The 23591-nt window shown below is 39.8% G+C and overlaps 1 protein-coding gene across 1 annotated transcript in view; it reads left to right on the top strand.

The window, feature by feature from the left end:
* LOC110840296 (putative G protein-coupled receptor Mth-like 1) overlaps positions 1 to 23591 on the top strand; it is a 174924-nt gene that overhangs the window by 145295 nt on the left and 6038 nt on the right. Inside the window, exons 4-6 of the mRNA XM_087348929.1 lie at positions 14071 to 14297; positions 19866 to 20051; positions 23174 to 23252. Coding sequence (XP_087205055.1) covers positions 14071 to 14297; positions 19866 to 20051; positions 23174 to 23252 — 492 coding nt within the window. The remainder of the gene's footprint in view (positions 1 to 14070; positions 14298 to 19865; positions 20052 to 23173; positions 23253 to 23591) is intronic.

Genomic DNA, 23591 nt, shown 5'->3' with positions numbered 1-23591 from the left:
CAGGTCAACTGTTTTCCGGACTTAAGCGCCGTGCAGTCTGGGTCTCAGAGTTCGTCTGCCATTTGTTTGTCGCCGTGGGATCCTCAAATCTCACACCAGATCAGCGGTTGATGTAGTGTCCACAGTGAGATCGATGTTCGAGACGATTTTGGAATTTAGCATCGACAAGACATGAGCAAACAGAAACAGACAGGGAATTTTGAAGGCGTTACACAGGGAAAATGTATGCAACGGGCAAACTTTCTTTAAAAATTTCCATCCTTACGTGTAAAACGTGGTAATTTATGAAAATGCCCGATTAAACGTTACTACTCGGCCGTATTAACGCCAGGAATTTTGACATGGAACAAGACAGAAATTAATTAATCTCCATTCATTTTACACTTTTCAGCTAACTGAGATTCCGGGTTCTCACGGCGACGAGTATGAAGATGGCTGTCTTCTGGGATGGTGATACTGGGATGCTGTTTGAAGAGGTCAGCGTCCCAAAAGTCAGCCATCTAGCATACTAATTGCTTATAAACGTCATATTATTCAAATATATTAAGCAGCACAGTTAACGCGTCTCTAAATGTGTTAACCTCTTCAACGTAGCAGAACACTAGAATATATTAATATCTCATATCAGATCTAAACTATGTTAATACATTCTACATATTTCGTTGGTTTTACTTATATAATTTTTTATAATATTACGTATTTTAGTTAATTGAAGAAATCTTTTTATTTACGAGAGTGTAAAGCGTGGTAACACTGGCAGACAAAAATTAAATACAGCCTGATTGTTTCGAGAAATCTGTTTCGTGTAACATAGCACAAAAGACGCACATCAAAACTAATTATTATTCATTAGTGTTTCTTTGAATCATTTGCTTTGCAGGCCGATGTAGAACATCAAAAGCATTTCACTTCAAAACAATACATTCGCTCCAGTATATGAAAATAATCTGGATATGGACATCACCAGAAAACATCACCAAAAAGCTACACAACAGAAATTGTAATCGAGTTTTAAGTTTGTTGATATAATTTTACACCTGAAGATGGTTCGATGAAACCGAAACATGTTGTAAAAATGTTCCAAATGTAAATCGATTATTCGATGTGGAACATAAAATGATATTTTAATTATCTTATTTGTAAATTTTAAATACAATTGTGATTAGACGGACAAAAACCGAATAATTAATTTAAAACTAATGGAAGGAAAAAAAATCACGGGGCGAATATAATAAGAAAACAGGAGTGAACAAGATCTTACTGCACTTCTGGAAGAATTTTTAAAAATTTGGAAACTCGCAGCAAAATTTTGACGTGGGAGAGACATTCTATATTAAAACCACGGGAAACGACCTCGTGCCATATCTGGCACCTGTAGTTTGGTAGCCCCTGCATAAAAACACGTTCACATGTTGAGTCCTACTGTCGCTTGTTTGTGAAACATGCTGTCTTACTAACAGATAAGTAATCTATAAAATTATACAGTCACTACAAGAAGGTACATCGCAAAACACTTGTACGTATGCATCGAAGAATAATGGTACAGAAAGGACGTTTAATAGACCAATATTTTACTTTGAACGTGATTTGTAGTTTAGAAACTGTGCGATAGATGTCGATTTGTGGTTGATTAACTTTGTCAGGTTAACTGGTTTGGAGTGGTAGTGCATGTAGTTCTGGATGTGTTTGTACAACGACATTAGATCACCTCCTGAGATTATATGGGACTATTCGAACTATAGGTCAATCGCTGTAAGTTTTGATATGTTCCCGAAATCTGAGCTCAGGGCCTTTAAACTTATCTGCACCCAAGATATGTTTTCTTATAGCAGGCAAAAGATAACTAATGCCGATACATCTGGGTATCTCATTTGGAAACATAACTGTTTTCGTCTTTGAAGACGTTGTTTAACAGCTGTTATAAAAATAATTTTCACATTGAATATTTTTTAACTTTCAGCAATGAGAAACGCTGACATTAACCATTTAACTTTACGAGATCTGCGGGTTTTAATTCGATGAAGATGTCGTTATTGGTAACACCGCGTCGAAGGCTTCATGGCCCTTAAGACCAACTCGATATTTACTTTATCTCGAAAACCTCTTTGAAATTCGATATTATTTGTAGTTTTAGAGCAATTTAAATCACAAAAATATTAAAAGATACGGAACCATTCTCTTGTGTCTTGAAAACTTCAGTATTCAAAGGTCAAAGATTGCATGAAAATGAAGCAGTGAGTATTGAATGTTTAAACGGATATGCAAATCAGTCGATGTTTGTTCTGTGTAATGGTTCTTCGAGTGTGTTTAAGCAGAGCACGTCGTTATTAAATAAAAAAAAACCCTGTGTGATAATAACGTAATGATCATAAACATATTGTCTTGTAGAACAGCATCAGCACGTAACATTTCGTCGGCAGCTTTTAACTTTCCTTCTTACCACTCTTTTCTGGTCGGGAACTTCCGAAGTCCTCACAACCAGCAACTTCGCATTTCCAAAGTGGATTGCTCCTTTCATGTAGATGCTTTACATCTTTAGGCCTACTCATGGGTTAACAAAACTTATAAATAACTATGCAGCTGTCTATACGTAACATTTAAACTAGTGTAGAGTTACAGTATCGAAGTTTCCAGATAGGCTATGATCGTAAAGCTTAGCACAAAACTACTGCAAGATGTTTAGACATCTTTGTGATAAACCTTTACATACAGATAAAGTGGTTCGATTGAAATATCACCAGATTCCCTATTCTCTGTATTTGAAGAAAATGAGATCGTAGGTGTGTCTTTTTACACACTCAGTTTGTTTCAAAAACAGGGTTGAAGAGTTCGTGTTAGCCGTGTTGGCCCGGTCAACACTTTGAAAATAAAAACTAAAATGTCTTGCTTTCGTGGTTCAGTCGTAGGTACTCCACACACACCGGAACACAAAACAGATAAGATATAATGAATCTTTAGCAGCTCTACCCAGCAACTCGCTGTTACCAACCTAACCTAACCTAACCTAACCCAACCTAACCTAACCTAACCTAACCCAACCCAACCTAACCTAACCCAACCTAACCTAACCTAACCTAACCGAACTTAACCTAACCTAACCCAACCTAACCTAACCGAACTTAACCTAACCTAACCCAACCCAACCTAACCTAACCTAACCTAACCTAATCTGACCTAGACGTGACCCTGTTGTTCGCGCAGGCGCATTTAAGAGAGACGTGATACAGTGTAGAGTAGTGGAGCGAAGGGGCTACATGACCTTCGAAGCTAAGGTGTTAGCCAAACCTTGATTGCTGACATGTTAACGTAGTTGTTGCTTGCGGACTGTCTTTTGAAGGAATTGCGTGACCTTAGTTTTCCGCGTGTGTCGTGTTGTCATGTGTGACTGCATCGTGGAAGATGGAGTTTATGACTCGTAGCGGACTCAGACTCATTTGAAGACTGTACTTCCTACTTCTGAAAAAATATCATTGTAATATGCAAACTAGCCCCCTTTTCTCACAAAAATTAGAGAAAAAATTAAATAATATGTCATTCCATTTTTCTGATTCTTGATACAAAACTGAATTTCAAGACTTTGGAAACAGTCTGAGATAGATGTTTTTGTTTAAAAATACCGACTCCCCCCGGGGATTTGGTTAATACTTTCGAAAACGTCGCCCTTCGCCACTGGTTTCAAGCAGTGATCATCACGTTGCACGTCAGTATTGACTGCTGAGTCCAGTAAACACGACTGTACCCCAGGTTTTTATCGCACAGAGAGAATGTAATCTGTATTTATTCCATTGCCAGGGATCTGCCTCTCTTCCAATTGGCTGAGCGAATGGGGAGAGATGTTCTTCCGTGGGTATAGTGCCACCCCAAGTTTCACCGCCTGCGTGGCTTGTGCGAAAGCTAAGGGGTGAGAAGTGGGATGATGGAATAGTACAACTAGAGGGAGACGACAATATGGCGACGCCGGTGTGTTCATCGGCTACATCGATCGGCTCCCTTTTCAAAATGGCGTCCATACAATTAGTAGCAGCATTAATCGGTCTATCGGCAGGGTAGCACAACTGTACGAATCTCTCAGGCCGCCACTAACGAAACGGGCATACATAAATCCTGAAATTTGATGAGCCCTTTCTGAGAGCTTTGCCACTGCGTGTGGAGTCCGTCCTAGTTTAGTTTGTAGGCAAACACTGATGCGTCAGTAATGGCATTTTGATCAAATATGTCCCATCACATGGGAAGTACAGGTGTCCCACTTAACGTGGAACCCGCCGGGACAACATGCCCGCAGCAGCAGTGAGCGAACTATCGTGAAATGAGTTTGTCTCAACGCAGAACATTGTCGTCGGATGCTAGTTGGTGGGTTGCGAGTTGCGTTGAGACTCTCTGTCGCAATGAATTGAAAAAAAAAGTGACCATCCTGTTCAGAATACTTTCTGTCTCCCGCGTTTGATCTAAAATCCATCTGTTGTTTTTATGGGTTCGAAACTTAGTGTCCGATTTTGAGGGGTAAACAGATTTGAGAGTCTTTAAGAAGAAAGTGTTGAAGCAAACACTTAGACTTAGAAAATAGAAACAAAGCCTTGCGACCAACCCCCAACCTAGAGGACCAGGTTCCCTGTCTTAGTCTGACCTCTCCCCCTCGACGAATCTAGCTAGGGAGGCCCTACCAGTAGCTCTTGGGTTCACTGACGTACTCAAGCCCCACCACCACGACAAGGTGCAGGTACCATTAGGTGGGGAGTTGAATCACTTCCGAGACGTAAATTATTTTGACGTAAGAGATGTTTTATACGACCGCCCTGATGACGGAGGCAGTATGACCTCTGAAACGTTGGTAAACATCGACCAGACTACACAGCAACAACCCAGAAGACAGAAATCTTCATACTCATCGCCCTGATGACGGAGGCAGTATGACCTCTGAAACGTTGGTTAACATCGACCAGACTACACATCGCAACAACCCAGAAGACAGAAATCTTCATCGACCTGATGATGGAGGCAGTATGACCTCTGAAACGTTGGTAAACATCTACCAGACTACACAGCGCAACAACCCAGAAGACAGAAATCTTCATCGCCCTGATGACGGAGGCAGTATGACCTCTGAAACGTTGGTAAACATCTACCAGACTACACAGCGCAACAACCCAGAAGACAGAAATCTTCATCGCCCTGATGACGGAGGCAGTATGACCTCTGAAACGTTGGTTAACATCTACCAGACTACACAGAGCAAAAACCCAGAAGACAGAAATCTTCATACTCACCGCTGAGAAAACCTCAAATCTTACAATGTAAATTTTATTTGCATTTTCAAACAAGTTTATATAGTTGTCTAGTACTACCAGAAATAATTTTTTAACATTGTTTTACTAACAATCTCTGAGAAAATGTTTCGTCATCAGTGTCTGAAAAATGATTAGAGAGTTGGAAATATGTCAGCCGCACAGAGTCCGTATGTTCTTATTTTAATCTTCTGCAAACCAAAAAAAGATATTTTGAAAACAAGGAGTTTATGACTGGCTGGACTTGTTGGATGGATAGGGGAAGCAAGAAATGCATACTTGTATTTTTATGAGGAAATCAATAAGAAGACTGAAGAAATCCGGATGATGATATTTAAAATGTATCTTAAAAATGTGTAATGAAGTAAACTTAATGGGACTATCACGTAGGATCTGAATTCAGATATGTTGAATTTTCAGGTTCTTTTAATTACTTTGTTTAGCGGTTTCATCTGTGTCGTGCACGTCACTGAACCTCATGGGGTCGCTTTGTCTTGATGTTACGCAGGACCCATTCATCTTGGTCCTGAAACTAGTCATCCCAGTGAACAGTGGTTGGTGCTAATTACTCAACTTAATCCACTCTTTCACCACGATGATCGTCCACTCAACTCTGCTGTTGACACAAGAAGTACCATAAGAATGTCCGTAGTTCTCAAAGGTTGGTCCATGTTGTAAGCCCTCTAGAAATTTTTTTTATAACTGCCCCTCACTTTTGGCACGTCCCATCTGCCTATCTTACCACAATTGTAAGTGTCTTAAGCTATGGGACCAATTTTAATTAAATTTGTTACGACACCTTCCGGCATGTATGATAAATTTTATTCATATTTTTTGTGGGTTATGTAATGATGCCATCGGTAGCTCAGATTATAATGTATTGAATGATAAATGAATAATTAATTGGAACGGATGTGGAAGGAAGCTGTCACAGCACTTGTCTGGAGGAACTGAAGAACACCAGAAGAAATTTCAGTCAGAATAGTGAAGACATACCAAATAGGAAGCAGGACCACCAACCACATTGTTATTTTATTCTTAATCCTTTCAGTTTTAGTTTAGTTTGATAAATTTTAAAGGGCATAATGAATTTCAATGTCTCAGGAGACCTTCGACAGATTTTGATGAAAATTGATGAACAGGAGTTTTATTGAGAATGTTCTTGATCGTGGCTCTGTGAAGATATATAGAAACTTTGGTATTTAACTCCCATTGTATAAATGTTATTATGTGTAATGTTTATTCACATTAATGCATTTAAGGCACACGTTACTTGAGAAACCAAATTATATTACATATATTTTGATTCCATAGACAGATTTTGATGAAAATTCATACATTTAATTTATATATGTGTATGTATATGTAACGTTGATCGACCTTGACACATTTTAATAATTGAGCATATTATTCTCACATGTAAGAATTATTTATACAAAACAGTAACCCCTGCCTGTGATGGTCTTTCTAAGTTAATCAGTATGTGAGAAAGATTGATATTGCACTTCCGGAACTGTTTCATTGATAACACACTGTAAACTCTTCCATCCATAATGGCGAAATGGTGAAGTCAAATTAACTTCAGTTCATAAATGACTGTGCATGTATATTTTTTGAGTCCTTCGAAACATTCTGATGAAAATTATGTAGAGCATTTGCATTATGTACAGTCTGTGCAACAAAAATCTAGTGCTGAAAATTTTCGAAGTGTCAAACTGGAAGTGATGTAAGCAGCGCCCCCTATAATTTTTTCAAAAATTGAAAAAAAAAAATTTTGTTTATATAATTTGTAACACTTTATTTCCTCTATATCATTATTTTAATTTGCTCCTTACGTTGTAATTATACAGGGCTAGTCTAAATGGTGTTCCCATTTGAAACAAATGTCACTCATGTTTAATGAAATTCAGATGCACAAAATTGTTACCGATGGAAAGAGAAACTCTCCAAGTTTATGTTGGTATACTTCGCGGCCGAGTAGTAACACTGTTCGCCGCCTGGGGCGATATGAGAGAAAATGGCTGCCATCGAAGACAGGGGAGCCTTTTGTGTCCTGGATTTCCACGTTCACCGGTCTGCATTTCCGAACCAAATTTGCTGCAGATCCACCCAGTGGGCATACAATTCGTAAGTGGTATTCCGAATTTAAGAAAAGGGGCTTCATCTGTAAGATAAAGTCAACCGCCCGCCCGTCAGTGAGGAAACAGTGCTGGGAGGAACTCGACTACAGGCTGGATATGTGCCGAATTACCAAGGGGGCTCACATTGAACACCTGTGATGTACTGAAACAAAACTTGGAGAGTTTATCTTTCCATCGGTACCAATTTTGTGCATCTGAATTTCATTAAAAGTGAGTAACATATCTTTGAAATCGGGAACATTATTTAGACTAACCCTGTACTCTAATCGGCTGAACTGATAGTAAGTCAACGAGCGAGTAATGCGAAGCAGAACTGAGGATATCATCCGGCTGTAAGGATTTCAGCGCGGCGGGCAGTGGTGTGAGGGGCAGTTCAATTTTAAGTTTCAAAGCTTTCATGTCTCATACCAACTGTATATAGATACCAATTTACAGACTGTGATATCTGAAAAAGAATGTGGAATTGTTATTTGTAAGAAACGTGCAGCCCAACAACATTATCCAGGGGTTTGTAGCGAACTGATACACAAGTAATAAAACTTCAATTTCAGAATGGTAATTTGTACTGTCATGTCAGCATAACAGCTTATACGTAAAGAATGTTCCTGAGAATGGTGGAATTTTGCTCAAACTTGTCAGGCGTTTTCCAACATCAAATTATACAGTTTTAAATTTAATAAATTGTGGCGCGAGCTCTACTTCAGTACACAGTGACCTTCCCCAAATAATTAACCTTATAACACCTAAGTGTCCTTGTAGTGGTTTTCACTCTCACTTGTATTAGGTGAGCCAGATGCAAATTTTTGGACTAGTCTTGCTTTCATCATTGGAGTTACTGCAATATCTTTAGTGACTACTAAATAAACGCCTTGATTTTACAGTCCAGTTTCTTCGTGGTAAAGACGCTGTTTGATGCTAACGTATGCAGCAGGTGAAGCTGTTAAACTGAGAAACATTGTACTGTTATGTAAGACTTGAGGTTCTCACAGCGGTGAGTATGAAGATATTCGTCTTCTGGGTTGTTGCGCTGTGTAGTCTGGTCGATGTTTACCAACGTTTCAGAGGTCATACAGCCTCCGTCATCAGGACGATGAGTATGAAGATTTCTGTCTTCTGGGTTGTTGCGCTGTGTAGTCTGGTCGATGTTTACCAACGTTTCAGAGGTCATACTGCCTCCGTCATCAGAGTATGAAGATTTCTGTCTTCTGGGTTGTTGTGCTGTGTAGTCTGGTCGATGTTAACCAACGTTTCAGAGGTCATACTGCCTCCGTCATCAGAGTGATGAAGATTTCTGTCTTCTGGGTTGTTGCGCTGTGTAGTCTGGTCGATGTTAACCAACGTTCCAGAGGTCATACTGCCTCCGTCATCAGAGTATGAAGATTTCTGTCTTCTGGGTTGTTGTGCTGTGTAGTCTGGTCGATGTTAACCAACGTTTCAGAGGTCATACTGCCTCCGTCATCAGAGTATGAAGATTTCTGTCTTCTGGGTTGTTGTGCTTTGTAGTCTGGTCGATGTTAACCAACGTTTCAGAGGTCATACAGCCTCCGTCATCAGGACGATGAGTATGAAGATTTCTGTCTTCTGGGTTGTTGCGCTGTGTAGTCTGGTCGATGTTAACCAACGTTTCAGAGGTCATACTGCCTCCGTCATCAGAGTATGAAGATTTCTGTCTTCTGGGTTGTTGTGCTGTGTAGTCTGGTCGATGTTAACCAACGTTTCAGAGGTCATACTGCCTCCGTCATCAGAGTGATGAAGATTTCTGTCTTCTGGGTTGTTGCGCTGTGTAGTCTGGTCGATGTTAACCAACGTTCCAGAGGTCATACTGCCTCCGTCATCAGAGTATGAAGATTTCTGTCTTCTGGGTTGTTGTGCTGTGTAGTCTGGTCGATGTTAACCAACGTTTCAGAGGTCATACTGCCTCCGTCATCAGAGTATGAAGATTTCTGTCTTCTGGGTTGTTGTGCTTTGTAGTCTGGTCGATGTTAACCAACGTTTCAGAGGTCATACTGCCTCCGTCATCAGAGTGATGAAGATCTCTGTCTTCTGGGTTGTTGCGCTGTGTAGTCTGGTCGATGTTAACCAACGTTTCAGAGGTCATACTGCCTCCGTCATCATGGCGATGAAGATTTCTGTCTTCTGGGTTGTTGCGCTGTGTAGTCTGGTAGATGTTAACCAACGTTTCAGAGGTCATACTGCCTCCGTCATCAGGGCGATGAATATCTTCATTGTACTGTTAATCAAGGAAAATTCTGAGATACCACATCCACCCCATCCATTTCATAAGTTGCAACAGTTTTAAGAGACATCATTTGATCCTACATAACCTGAGCAAGTTCTAAAAATCAATAGAATTTGACATGAAACATGTTTTAAAAAATGACAGAAAAGTACGTAACGATCAGTTTCAAAACGTGTAGACTCTATTAAATGATAGGGAAATGCTGTGTGGGTGGTGGAAACGTGCATAGAGAACTTTTGGTTCGAAAATCCCATTTCAAGAAGAAACGTTTGGAGGCCAAGGTACTTTTAAAATTTCAGAGCAGCTACCCCTGGAAAATATTACGAGGGCCTGCTTGACGAGCTGACATTGAGGTACCAAACCATCATCGATTTGGCTAATTATTTTGCTTACTATTCTGGCATTTTAATTAGTGAAATATGTGAAGATATTAACTGAATTTAACTCATGAGATGGTAAAGTTGCGTCATGTTGTGATATAATAAATATATATTAAATCTTGTCCGTCTAATCACAATAAATTCTTATTAAATATTAAAATATAAATATTATATAAATATTATATATTATATTATATATTATTTTTAAAAATATACGCTAAAATAATATATAGAAAATGTATCTAAGTTATTAATGATTTGAATCTTTATATATACACCTGAAGATAGTTCTTTTAGGAACTGAAACATGTCGTGAACATGAAAAATGATGGTCTAATGTAAATCAAGTATTTCGATAAAGAACATCATTTGATATTTTAAATGTTAATTATTGTAATATTTTAATATTTAATAAGAATTTATTGTGATTAGACGGGCAAGATTTAATATATATGAATTTAACTCGCTCAGTGTAGGTTGCAATGCCATGGTTTCTTTGTTCCAAAACGGGGAATTCATCGTGAACGCCTGATCATATATTTTTTCAAGGTGAGACGTGATTCAATAAACCTCGAAATCTTTGCAGAGGCGTATGTTTGCTTTCAGTCGATTATCTCCATTATCTTAATGCTTCCTGACCGCCACCTAGAGGGAACCTCTGTTCTCGCTGACAATTGCGTGTTGTGACCGCGAGCAGTTAGTAGCTCGTTGTTGACGTAGGATACAGACGCAGGAGAGATGTTTAGCCTCTTGTTGCTGTGTTGCATCGTTGGGTTCGTTCATGGACAAACGTGGCCGAACTCAACAGCCAGTGATGTCGAAATTAAGGGAAGTATTGTTGCTGTCAGTGAAGTGGTATCGAACTCGCATGCTGCTGTTGGTGAGGTCGAGTTGACCACAAATTCTACATATAGTTCTTCGATGTTGGGGTTGATGACCCCTACTTCAAATTACACGCTTTTTCCCAATGGTAGTTTAAAGCCTTGCGTGGTAAAATGTTGCCCTTTAGGGGAGAGTATGGGGTCCAACAAGCGTTGCCAACGGAGTGACTTGAAGTTTCACGTTCTCTTCTCCGGTCAACCCCAGACCTCTAACTGTACCGATGACGAGGAGGAATGTAATTACATCATCGGGGATCCGTGTCCCTACGGCAAGTAAGTAAAATCATGACATAACCTCAAAACTAGATTTACTTAATTTAGATTTTCAACGTTTCAGCGACATGTGTGCAAAGGTAAGGTTAGAATTGTGTATTTTATGGCTTAACATTACTGTAGCCGTACCAGTTATCTGTTGGGCCTCAACCGTAGAAAGCGAATTTAATTCACACATGGGGGAATTATTTTTATCGAATCTCCGGCGAAATTCCTGTTGGTAAGTGGTCACAAATGCTGTGTGATGGGACTCCGGTAAAGTTAAATTGCAATTTTTCTGTCAGGTCAACAGCTGCACTCCTAGTGGCCATCATTGGAGTTAACGTCACTTCTTCGGCAACTGGTGAATATAATATGGTATCATTGCTTGATACATTGAAAATGCAGGCCCGAAGTAGGCCAGAAATGCCTTTGGACTGACTAGCCTTTGTCTGTTGTATGGGATTGCCTGCCTGGGGTTCCCAGTAACATATACTTCGTATCGTAGCACTTCCTTGTCGGAAATACCAGGGAAATTAAACAGTCTCTTCACAGAGATTATAAAAGAAACCGATAAAGAATATTTTAACGTACTTCTGCATTGTTTATATCTGAATGTTACCAAGCCCTCCCATCCATCCATTCATTAATGTTTCTGTGTCTCGGCCGTCTTGGTAATCCGGAAACCAGGACTCTGATGACGTCAGAGGCGTTCAAGGGGACGATGTTCTTCGAATATCTGATACCCCATTTAGAATAAACCTCCAGAATAAATTAAACTTTCAGAAGTGCGTGGGTAAAGATGTGTTTGTGGTCTGTGACGCCACGTGGACTCGTAGGTAGATTCAAAAGTTTCGGAGAAACGTGATCTTTCCATTTTGAGGGCTTTATCCATGCAACCCAGAAGAATGTCGTCGACATCTTCACCAGTGTGACGTGTCTCATTCTTCCATGAACTGCAGAGACCAATGAACAGGGCAGCCATTTGTTTCCCTGGTGAAATATGAAATGTCGACGGTTGCCAGCTGATTAAGTAACCAAGACAACTAACTCTCTTTCGTTAGTGTCATGTCACTTGCGTAATTGATTATTCCACTACAGAATGCCAGACACGACCCTCCAGGAAATATTTTCATTCTCGAGTACGGGGAATAACACCGAAACTGAGAACAAGAAATTTAAAATCGCGTGGCCTTCGTTACAAGGCCGTGCTCAGCCGAGTGTAGACAAGCTACTTTAAAAAACTGACCTAGAAGAGAGGCTGCTGGTTGGGATGAATCCGATTCCTATGGAACTTGAATTCAAATCACCCTCATCACAAACGCCGCCATTATAGACCTACCCTATTCTGAAGTAGTTAATTCCAGTTTTATCTAGAACTCATTTTAATATTATCACCCCACCGATTTCTCGATCCCTCAAGTTGTATTTTTCTGCTATTTTCTTCCTCCAAACTGTTGTGTGGTATCTTCTTCTTGTTGTTGTTAATCCCTTGCTTCTCCCACATCTTCCTTGATACAAGAAATCTCCCTTCGTGTGATTTTCTGAACATCTCTCGCAGATCAAAATATCTTCTCAGAATTTTGTTTTGAAGAAACCCTTACTTCTTGTTCTCCCGTTTATAATTGTGGTTTCTGCCGCATTATTGGATTGAACACAACTGGACTTTCGTATCTCAGACAACCTTCTGGACACTTACGTCTTTTAACTATCGGTCCTGCATAGTGCAGAGGATTGTCTTGAAAAGTTTGTCATTACTCGTCTGTTGAAGAAATCCCTTGTTTGTTTGTTTTCGGAGCCCGACGTGTACGAGGTGCGATCGGAAAGTTTCAAGACTGTGTCAATAGAGGGCGAACCGGATATAGTACGAACTTCTGCCGCTAGGGGGTGCGGCCTACATTCATAGTGAATCAGTGTGCCAGCCGACATCATCGAATTAGCATTTGTTTCTTAGTTACGGGCGTTTTGGTAGTGCATTACACCGACCCTCCTGCGATTTCGGAATGGCGTGTGCATCAAATTTTGCCAAAGACTCGCCAAAACGGCTACGGAAACCTATGAAATGCTAAAGCAAGCATTTGGGGAGTCCGCAATGGGTCGTGCACAAACTTTTGTGTGGCATTCACGTTTTAAAAATGGCCGAACCTCTGTCGATGATGACGAGCGTTCTGGACGACCATATTCGAGCACAACGCCCGAAAATGTTACGAAGATTCGACAGGCCATTCACGAAGATCGACGTCGTACCATCAACGAAATGTGCGACATTGTTGGGATAGGCTATGGGACCTGTCAGCTGATTCTAAAGGAAGAACTCCACATGCGACGCATCATGACAACGCGCCAACGCACACCGCCCTCAAAGTTCGGCAGTTTTTGGCCTCAAACACCATGGCCGTCATCCCGCACCCTCCTTATTCGCCGTGTGACTTCTTCCTCTTCCCAAAGTTGAAAATTCAGCTAAAGGGAAGGAGATTTGAGACGATAGAAGAGATTCAGGCAGAATCGCAGATGGTGCTTGTCAGGCTGACAAAGAAAGATTTCCAGGGATGCTTCCAGGCTTGGCAGCGGCGCTGGGATCGTTGTGTTCACTCCCAGGGGAACTACTTCGAGGGTGATGGATGAATTTAATACCTGAGATAAGTGTACGGGTTTTTATAGGCGCAGTCTTGAAACCTTTCGATCGCACCTCGTATGCTGTTTGGAGTACACTAAAATTTCAAAGCTTAAATCACAATTGTAACGATCGTATCCAAAGTTATTGTTGCAACAATGACAAAAGACGCGATAAGCAGACGGGGAGGCGTGAGATGTTTTCACTTACGCTGAAGCGTGAATGTTCTCGTGTCGTCTGATAGACCCTGAAGACATGATTTCACGCTTTGTTGTTTGCAGGTATCGGTTGGAACCACGCGTTGAAAGCAATGACGAGTTTACTGTGCTACCCAACGGATCGCTCTTTGTGCCATTCATATTCATGTACCCGCTGCAGCCTCACGAGTATTGCCTGGATGTGTTCCGCTATCACGACACGAAGGAGGAAGTAGTGTTGCCCCTCGTCTGCTTCACAGAGCCCTTACAACAAGCTCACTTATACTTGCACTACATTTTATACCCCCTCGGTAAGTAGCCACATCGCGGGCAAGCGCTCCGGTCTCATGTACTAGTGTCCTGGGCTTTAAGCAAGATTCACAGTCCTGATGTTAATGCGCGGAGTATCTCTCCTGACATGTTCCTGTTCTGGAATTTATTATTTGATAAAATGAATTAAAGAAACGTATGCTGCCATTTGTGAACAGTGTAAGCACAACATTTGAGGCTTTCCAACAATCGAATTACATATCGATGTTGTTCTTTAACGCCGTATGGACTCTAACCTACCAACATTGGGAAAGTTTGAAAGTTTCTTTGAATAAGAAAGAGTATTGGAAATATTGAAATGGGCTTCTGCCGCTAACCTGTACATAATTTTTATTGATAAGTTACACATTATTCCACCCCCCCTCCCTTTCTGTAGAACCTGATTTTTAAGAGAGTTAAATCAATAAAATCCAATTAGTGAAGTATTAAGTTTTACGAATTCATTATGAAGGATTACTTGTATTTGTTCTTCGTCTAAAGATGAGATAATTTATCTAACACGGATATCAGTGTTTTCATAAGTGAGGTAAGCTTGTCTAAACATCATTTCTGCGCTGTGTTAATACGTCTTCAGAAAATGAAGGACAGGATGTACTGAAATATATATCTCCTTTTTTAGCTGAAACTTTTCCGTACGTATCTTAAGTTTAAGGGACTGCAAAATAAACCCCATTTCGTTGTATTTCTTGCCTTAACTATCTTAAGTCAGGTACAAGCAACTGGTGTCCCCCGTCCTCCAAACTTTGTCACAGTTACCAGTAACGACTTTTAATTTTTTTGAGGTTAAGGGAGTCATTTAATTATTTCTTGTGATGAAATGACAAGAAAGCAAAAACTTGTCTTGCTATCTGCTTCTCCGTAGTTGACACATTTATTACGTTCGGCAAAGGAAATTAGTCACTTCAGTGCCCTAGATTTAAGGCATACTCGGAATGGGCGAGTCCATAAATTCGGAGAAAGAATTCTGCTTTTGAAATTGTAATTGCGTGGGGATAAAGAAACTTTCTTTGAGCGATACAGTGAGCCATCTGCCTTGTGAAAGATGTTGTCACTTGGTGACGTAACAACGCGTGCCCTTATCTCGTTACCTAGCAATCCATCGCTGTAACGAAATTCCATACTTGGGCATAACTTCTGAAAGATTACACTGAAAAGAAAAATGTTTGCATCTCGTGCAAATTCTAATGACCGGTGTTCAGATCAGGCTGTTATGAACACGGTAATGAACTTTTGATTCCATGAAGGTCGGCGAGTTGACGCGTGCTGTTTGCTCTGACCATCTCATCGCCCTTGATTTTATCTTTCTGATAATATTTGGTGAAAATGCATATTATTCATCGCCCCTGATGCGTAATGTAGCCAGTCTTTTGTTACTTAATTTCTGCTAGAATCACTCATACGTTGTGCTAGGTTTACGTGAGATCGCGTTGTGTCTGGGGTCTATTCGTATTTCTGTCAGCTTAATTCTTTGTCTTTGGTCAAACGTCTTCAGTTCTCCATTTTTAGTGGGGTCCTCGGACCCCTTTTGTCTACATGACCTCTTTTCATTCAGGTGTCTAAATGTAAATTATACTTGAATTTTTTTTTAAGATGATATAGTTGCGTCATATTGTGAAACTAATATTTATTCGATTTTTGTCCGTCTAATCACAATTCATGTATAAAATTTACAATTAAGATAATTAAAGTATCATTTGATGTTCCTCATCGAACAATCGATTTACATTTGGAACATCTTTTTACAACATGTTTCGGTTCCTATACGAACCATCTTCAGGTGTAAAAGTTAAAATTATAAACTTAAAAACTAATTACAATTTCTGATATGCAACTTTTTACACATTTCTTACCGAATGCGCTTTCGTTATGTGTTCTATATCTCATCGGTCATGTTAATTTATTGCATATACAAATCCTGTGTTGGAAAACTAAAAAAAAAAGTATGTGATCATGTCATGGCATCAGAATTCAGGACAGAACCGGAATATAATGATAGCTAATGAATCATTCGAAAATGTGACAAAATTCAAGAACTTGGGGACGGCACTAACAAGTCAAAATGACATTCGTGGCGAAATCAAGAGCAGATTAAATACAAGGGATGCTTGCTATCATTCAGTTCAAAATATTTTCCCCTCCCGTCGCATATAGAAAATTCTAAACATTGAAATATACAAAAGTGTGATTTTGCCACTTGTGCTGTATGGGTGCGAAACTTGGTCTCTCACTTCGAGGGAGGAACGTGTATTGAGGGTGTTTGAGAACTGAGTGTTGAGGAAGATATTTGAGGGAGACGGATCGTGGATAAAATTGCATAATGATGAGCCTCACGACCTGTACTCCTCACCTGATATTGTTAGGGTGATTAAATCGAGGAGGATGAGGTGGGCACGCATGTGGGAGAGGAGAGATGTTTACAAGATATTGGTTGGGAGGTCAGAAGGGAGGAGACCGCTGGGAAGACCTAGGAATAGGTGGGAAGATAACGTTAAGATGGACCTTAGGGAGACAGGAATCGATGGTGCGAACTGGATGCAGCTAGCTCAGGGTAGAGTCCGGTGGTGGGCTTTTTTGAATATGGTGATGAACCTTCGGGTTCCATAAAGAAAGTGGGCTAATTTTTTACAAGCCGAGTATACAGACGACTTTTTAAAGAATTTTGCCATTGAATGAGTGGGTGTGTTGAAAAAGTAAACATATCACAGATACCACATTGCACAGTAGAATATATATTTACTTTTTTCCGTCGAATGTCGATATGATACCGCAAAATGTTTCAAGTAAAGTTTGTAGACGTTCATGGCTTCCGTGCTTTGTGTCACATAGGCATCCTGTCACTTGCGTCTCTGAATGACGGAGATTGTGGTTTATAAAAGCTTGACGCGTCTGAGTAGAAGCTAGTTATCAGTGTAGCCGGAATGACCTCGAATCTGAGCTTCTGAACACGTTAATGCAGCGTGTCTTACGTGTAAGAACGTAGCGAGTTTACAACCTGTTCTGTGCCTTGGAACCATCCTGAACTAGTCCAATCTGGATTCCACCTTGTCTATCTTAGATAAGGCGTATTTCCCTCGTTCCTTTTTTTACCTGTTGTGGTCGTTAATGAATAATTAACAGCGAAAAATAACTTGTAATAAGACTCCAGTGTCACATTGTTTATCATTAATCCCACATTGATATATCAAGGCGACGATACTCTGCTCATTATATCGGTGTCAGTACGTCTCCATAATCTTATCTTGATTGATTAATTTTATTATTTTTCAGTTGCATTGGTAAGCCTACAACGTCTAATGGTATTAGTAGCATGATTTTAAATTATGAGTTGAAAGAAAACGTGGTAGTATTCGTAGCCAGTGTTAAGGAACTGGATTAATCACGAAAATAGTCAGCCAGGATAGCCGATTTCTGGGCCAAGAATTGGTGATTACGAAACAGCGTCTTTCGGTGTCAATGTAATTCGATGCTGTACAAACTAAACAGTTGATACAACTCTGTTAAATGAACTAATAAAACATTCGCCTAAAATTATGGCGTGTTGCTTAATAAGTACCGGGATAAACTTTGACTTTTCCTTACCCCTCACGCAACTTTGTTCTACTCTCATTGTACACATTGAAGCTTATATTTAAAAATCTAGTCCGAACCGCAAAGTAAACACAACGCGTCTCCATTACAAATGTTGGTTAGGGAAATTCTGTGCGCGCAGTGCAGAGTTACTGTGTGTTACAGTGGATGGTACATGTAAGTTAGCACTTGGTTCCAAAAAGTTTTAAAAGTCTTGCTACGAGATCTGAAAATTTATTGAAAACACTGACTTGCACGATAAATGGAAGGCAAAGTCAAGGTGTCAATAAATCAACTTGAGTTGCGCCATCGCCGTTGTCACGCAGATAAAGAAGCAATCTGTCATAATTAGGAGGCCATGATCTCGCCGTCTTTGCAAGTGAATCTGGTCTGCTCTTCGTCGTTTCAGACTTTACAAAAAAAAAAAAAAAAATTCTTACCAATTCCATCCACCCAGTCCTTGGTTCTGTTAAGAAAACGTGACGAAATGCATTTTGAAACTACTGCCTACAAGTTTTAGTTTTCCACAATCTCCCATCCCGTTATAACCGACTCATCTGCGGACTTCGACTCATTTTAACCTCGTCATAAGATACAAGTGAGCTTCACGCTTCGACTGCTTTAACCCTTTGGATGGATTTTCATTAAATGTGAAGCGTCTTTGAGGTCACTTTTTGTGTGCATTCGTTTTTGGTTGTTAAACGATTTTGATTTCAACTGTTCTCATGTTAAATCAACTTGCACCTGGAGAGCCAATACGAACATTGTCACACCCTGACATCACGTAAAAATACCTTTAAAATGACAACTGTAATGTTTGCCGAAACTTTGGTCAACAAGGGGGCAACCGGCTCTGTTCCGACCCGAAAACTGAAATTGTACGTTGGATGATGACAAAAAGGAATTGATGACGAGAAGACGACGAAACAAGTTAAGAAATGTACGCATAGCGTAACAGTTTGTCAGAATTTCACCTTTAGTAGTTGTAAATTGTGATTTCACAGTCATCTTGAGTCAATAACCTTCGCCAAGGCGGTTTGTCAGGAGACTGTCTGGCTGGGTGATGACGTCATGATGGAGAATGCCTCCAGTCAGTTCGGACCGCGGAATCGCATGTGAAGTGTCTGTTATTTTCGTCCAGTTTAAACCAGGTTTGAAATGTGTCGGCAGCCTTTAGCAAAACTCTCAGCTTTAAGGTAGAATATTCTGAAACATCTCTGCAGTGGGGAAAATGTAAAAATTTGTCGAAAGTAAGACGTGGGAAATCTTCACTGACATAAGCGTCCATGTTTGTATGTGTCTGGAGAATAACCGGATACCTCGGATCACATTAATGCGACAACGACGTACACGATGTGGCATTGTATTTTGATAGCGATGGATGTGGCAGTAAAGAATTCAACCGGCCTGAATAAAACCCTAATAAATACCTGGGCAGCATTGTGTACGCAGACGATGTTAGTGGTAGTTTCTCACCGGGAGTAGGCCAGCCCATTATCACATCCCGATAAAGTAGTCAAATATTTGTGAAGTAAATTGCGGTTCCGAGATATTTAGGGCGAGATACTGAAATGTGGAAGACAAGAGATTCTCGGAACTTGTGGTTATAAAATGTATCAAAATGCAAATATTGGCCGACCGAACATCATAATTGAGTGGTTAGTTTTCCTGCTTTTGTACTCGGGAGGTATCGGCTATCCTGAAAGAAGCTTTTTCCTCAGTCCCTCCAGGAATATGTCCGGATAATACTTCAAACTAGGCTAGTTTAATCCTAGTTCATTAATCATTATTGTCCTCTCATCCGATGCCAATGTCAGCGAGATTGTAGACGAATTAAAGCAAGGGTCCTGTGGTGACATTTTGTGGACAAGGTGATGAACGCTCATGTTTCATGAGAGATTGATTGCTCAACGAGTCTATGTGAAATAATAGAAGCACGTGGCCCCAGGGACAGTCATGTCTACGTTGGATGTTTGTTTCAGGGCTGCTGATCTCGGTACCGTTTTTGATCGTCACTATGTTGGTCTACTGCCGGATCCCTGAATTAAGGGATCTGCACGGCAAGTCCCTGACATGCCACGTGATGTGTCTTACTATTGCCTACATTTTTCTGGCGGCAGTTCAGCTTGGCGGAGAAACCTTCCATCAGAAGATTTGTGTCGTTATTGGTAAGTACTGATTGATCAGTTCTTTCGTGGACATATTGGCATGATCGCGGCCTGAGAATGGAAAATTATCCGGAAATTCTATTTATTAAAGTTTTTCATATTTTGGACAAAAAAAAACACACAACAAAAACAAGGAAATCGTGAGTGGCAGTCGGGTGTTTTGCAACATGAAAAAGTGGAAAGCCCCATCCATCCGTCCATTCCCAAATATTAATGTAAGATTTTGATTAAATATAATGAAAACAGTGTTAGAATTATATATTTGGTCTATTCGATCGATTTGAGATGTTACAAGCGGAAATATGCTCTGTTTATCTCGCCAAATACGAGGCTCGTCCACAAAGTAAGTTTCCCTGGGGCCGTTTACAGAAACAAAACACAATTTCATGGAAATATTTATTGCAACAGATACAGCAAGTGTCCAGCTATTTTTCAACATATTCGCCACCGGAATTGAGACATTGGTCATACCGTGGGACCAACTTTTGAATACCTGTGTCGTAGAAGTCTGCCGCCTGGGATTGGAACCACTGTGTGACAACCATCTCCGCCTCTCTGTCATTCTCAAAACGCTGACGCTGACCGGACAGGAATTTCTTGAGGTGTAGGAAAAGATGGAAATCACTGGGAGTGAGGTCCGGGCTGTAGGGTGAATGATTAAACACCTCCCAGCTGAACTCCTGCAGGAGACTTGCTGTCCGTCGAACCGTGTGCGGCCTACCGTTATCACTGACCGCACTTCACAGTCGGCGGGAGCTGGAATAAGAACCTCCATCTTCAACAGCTGCAACGATGCTACTGTGAGAACGCGGGAAGTGCCGTTAGTGCATGCGCCATGCTACGTCATTGCTCTATCACGTACGCACAGTCGCTTCGCGCAATATAAGGTTTGCTAGCTGTGGGACGAGTGGGAAACTTACTTTGTGGACGCGCCTCGTACTAGACGAAACCAAAGTAATTTGAGATAGAAATAAAGCAGATAAATATTTTATGCGTATGAGACACTAGAAGGCAACATTTAGCTGTCATTTATAAAGACAACAGAACATAAAAAATCAGACATTTAAGTTTCTAGTTGTTGTATTGACAGAGCTGGTTCGTAATCGTCTCCTGTAAGAAAACAATTCGGTTGAGACGCGAATAAACTGTAATCTGTTTTTCCAGTCATCTTGTCATTTGTCAAACACAAACACAAGTTTAATTTAATAGCAAAGGTTGCGAATTATCTATAAGATTGTGGTACAACTGGCGCCCCGCGGACCACATCCGGCCCGAGACTACTTTTAACTAGGCCCGCGAAATTACTTATCTGTTTGTTACTAGAGCTCATTTATTTTCTTTACGTAGAAGTGCCACTCGCTATTGACTGTAAAAGCCTGTCGTAAAATGTAAGTTTTCCGGGTTAAATACCCCCATAGGGCATAAGCACCAGGCAGGCTTGGACGGGCCCATAACGCGTTTTTCGCTCACGCTAGAGCGTAACGCGAACCTAAAGGAAGTCTCGGGTTTGGTCACTATCATCGGCATTAATATTAAGTTAAAAAATTAGTAACATATCTGTCCGTATGTTGACAACCCATGAACATGAGAGTGAAATTTCTGCTTTAATAAATACAACGAACATTTTGATAATCTGAATAATTATGACGTGCTCAAGAAAGACCTTGTGTCAGGGAGTTATCGAGTATTGAAAGCGAGGGTTTAAAACGATAGTGCCGAGTTCAACTCTCTCTTTGCTAGTAAATTCTCTCATTTGACTGACATCACTTCTAATTTACTGGTAGGCCTACTTATTATCTGCAGAGAATTCTTCAGTCTCTTTTCTCGGAAATTCCATTATAATGTTTTTACAATTTCTAAGTAGTGTCCTCTTACAGCTGACATGGACATAACCTCAATTACGTTAGCAGCATTCGGAATAATTCCATATAAATGACAACTGCTGTATTGGACCTACAGCTGCGTTCTAACGATCAGTAACCCACTATTTTGACACTAGAATGCATTTATAGTTTGCTTTCAAGACCCAGAATAAACCGATATTATATTTAAATTAAAATATATAATATAATTCAGGTCTATACACAAACTTTATTTACAGATGTTAAAATTTAAAATTTGCGCTATTCATCGTTACAACGATGTTACAATACTGCGCCTTCATTTACTACATGTTTCGATGCGAAGCATCATCTTCAGGTTTTCCCTTTAAAACTACTTTATATTACAATGCAAGTTTTTTCAATTTATTCATCTGTTTTGTACATTATTATAGTATGTGTTCTGTTGATCTTCTTATTTTATGTATCTTATGTTTGTTTTTCATTATTCTGTGAATAAAATTAATAAACATATGAGTTATTTATTTATATGTAAATAAGTTTGGAATATTGTTCTATACGTACCGTACATCACGATTCATGGTATGTTATTGTGTTCTTACTTTTACAAATATAGAACAATATTCCAAACTTATTTACATATAAATAAATAACTCATATGTTTATTAATTTTATTCACAGAATAATGAAAAACAAACATAAGATACATAAAATAAGAAGATCAACAGAACACATACTATAATAATGTACAAAACAGATGAATAAATTGAAAAAACTTGCATTGTAATATAAAGTAGTTTTAAAGGAAAAACCTGAAGATGATGCTTCGCATCGAAACATGTAGTAAATGAAGGCGCAGTATTGTAACATCGTTGTAACGATGAATAGCGCAAATTTTAAATTTTAACATCTGTAAATAAAGTTTGTGTATAGACCTGAATTATATTATATATTTTAATTATAAAACACAAACATGCCGCATTTAAACCTTAAACGATATTATATTCTTAACAATCCGTCCATATATTTATGCGTTTATTTGTAAATCTCTTGATAGATATTTTTATTTAGAAAATCAACGTATCAACTCCAGCTTCACGGTTTAAGGTTGATATCAACCCTGAAAGTGGAGGCGATATATATTTTGAAATGTTACTAACCCACAATACGAAATGGCATCAGAACCCAAAAGATCGCCATCTTTACTGCTGTGACACTATCAGATCTCAGATGGATGCTGATTGTTTTGTGGAACTAATTAACGATGTTATGTTATTGCAGCCTTTGTGATCCAGTTTTCGTTCGTGGCCTGCTTTTTTTGGCTGAACGTCCTCTGTTTCGACACTACGTGGAATGTGCTGTAAGTATTTAATTCCTAAAGCGCGAGATCTTGTTTAGAAACACTATTACCTTCTGCCTGGTTTATATTTGTGTTTTAGCAGTGTTAAGGGGAACCTCGATGAACGTCTTTAAAAATAATAAATCAACATATTTAATACCACTACAGTTATTCTGCTGCATCGGTGGTCTAGCGGTTAGAACGCTGGCCTTGTAATCCTGGGGTCTTGGGTTCGATTCCCGATGGTGCTCAGATTTATAACTTGTGTTGGGCAAGGCCGTGATCTAGGTATCACGGAGTTTTCCTCCGGGGGCTTCCCCGGTTTCTCCGTGGCATCCCAACAATTACTCCATTCACACA

This window comes from Zootermopsis nevadensis, unplaced genomic scaffold (assembly GCF_977971745.1).
Source record: "Zootermopsis nevadensis isolate Lab colony 2312 unplaced genomic scaffold, Znev_1.0 Znev_ptg000015l, whole genome shotgun sequence".
Lineage (NCBI taxonomy): Eukaryota > Metazoa > Arthropoda > Insecta > Blattodea > Termopsidae > Zootermopsis > Zootermopsis nevadensis.
This window is presented reverse-complemented; position numbering and strand designations above follow the sequence as displayed.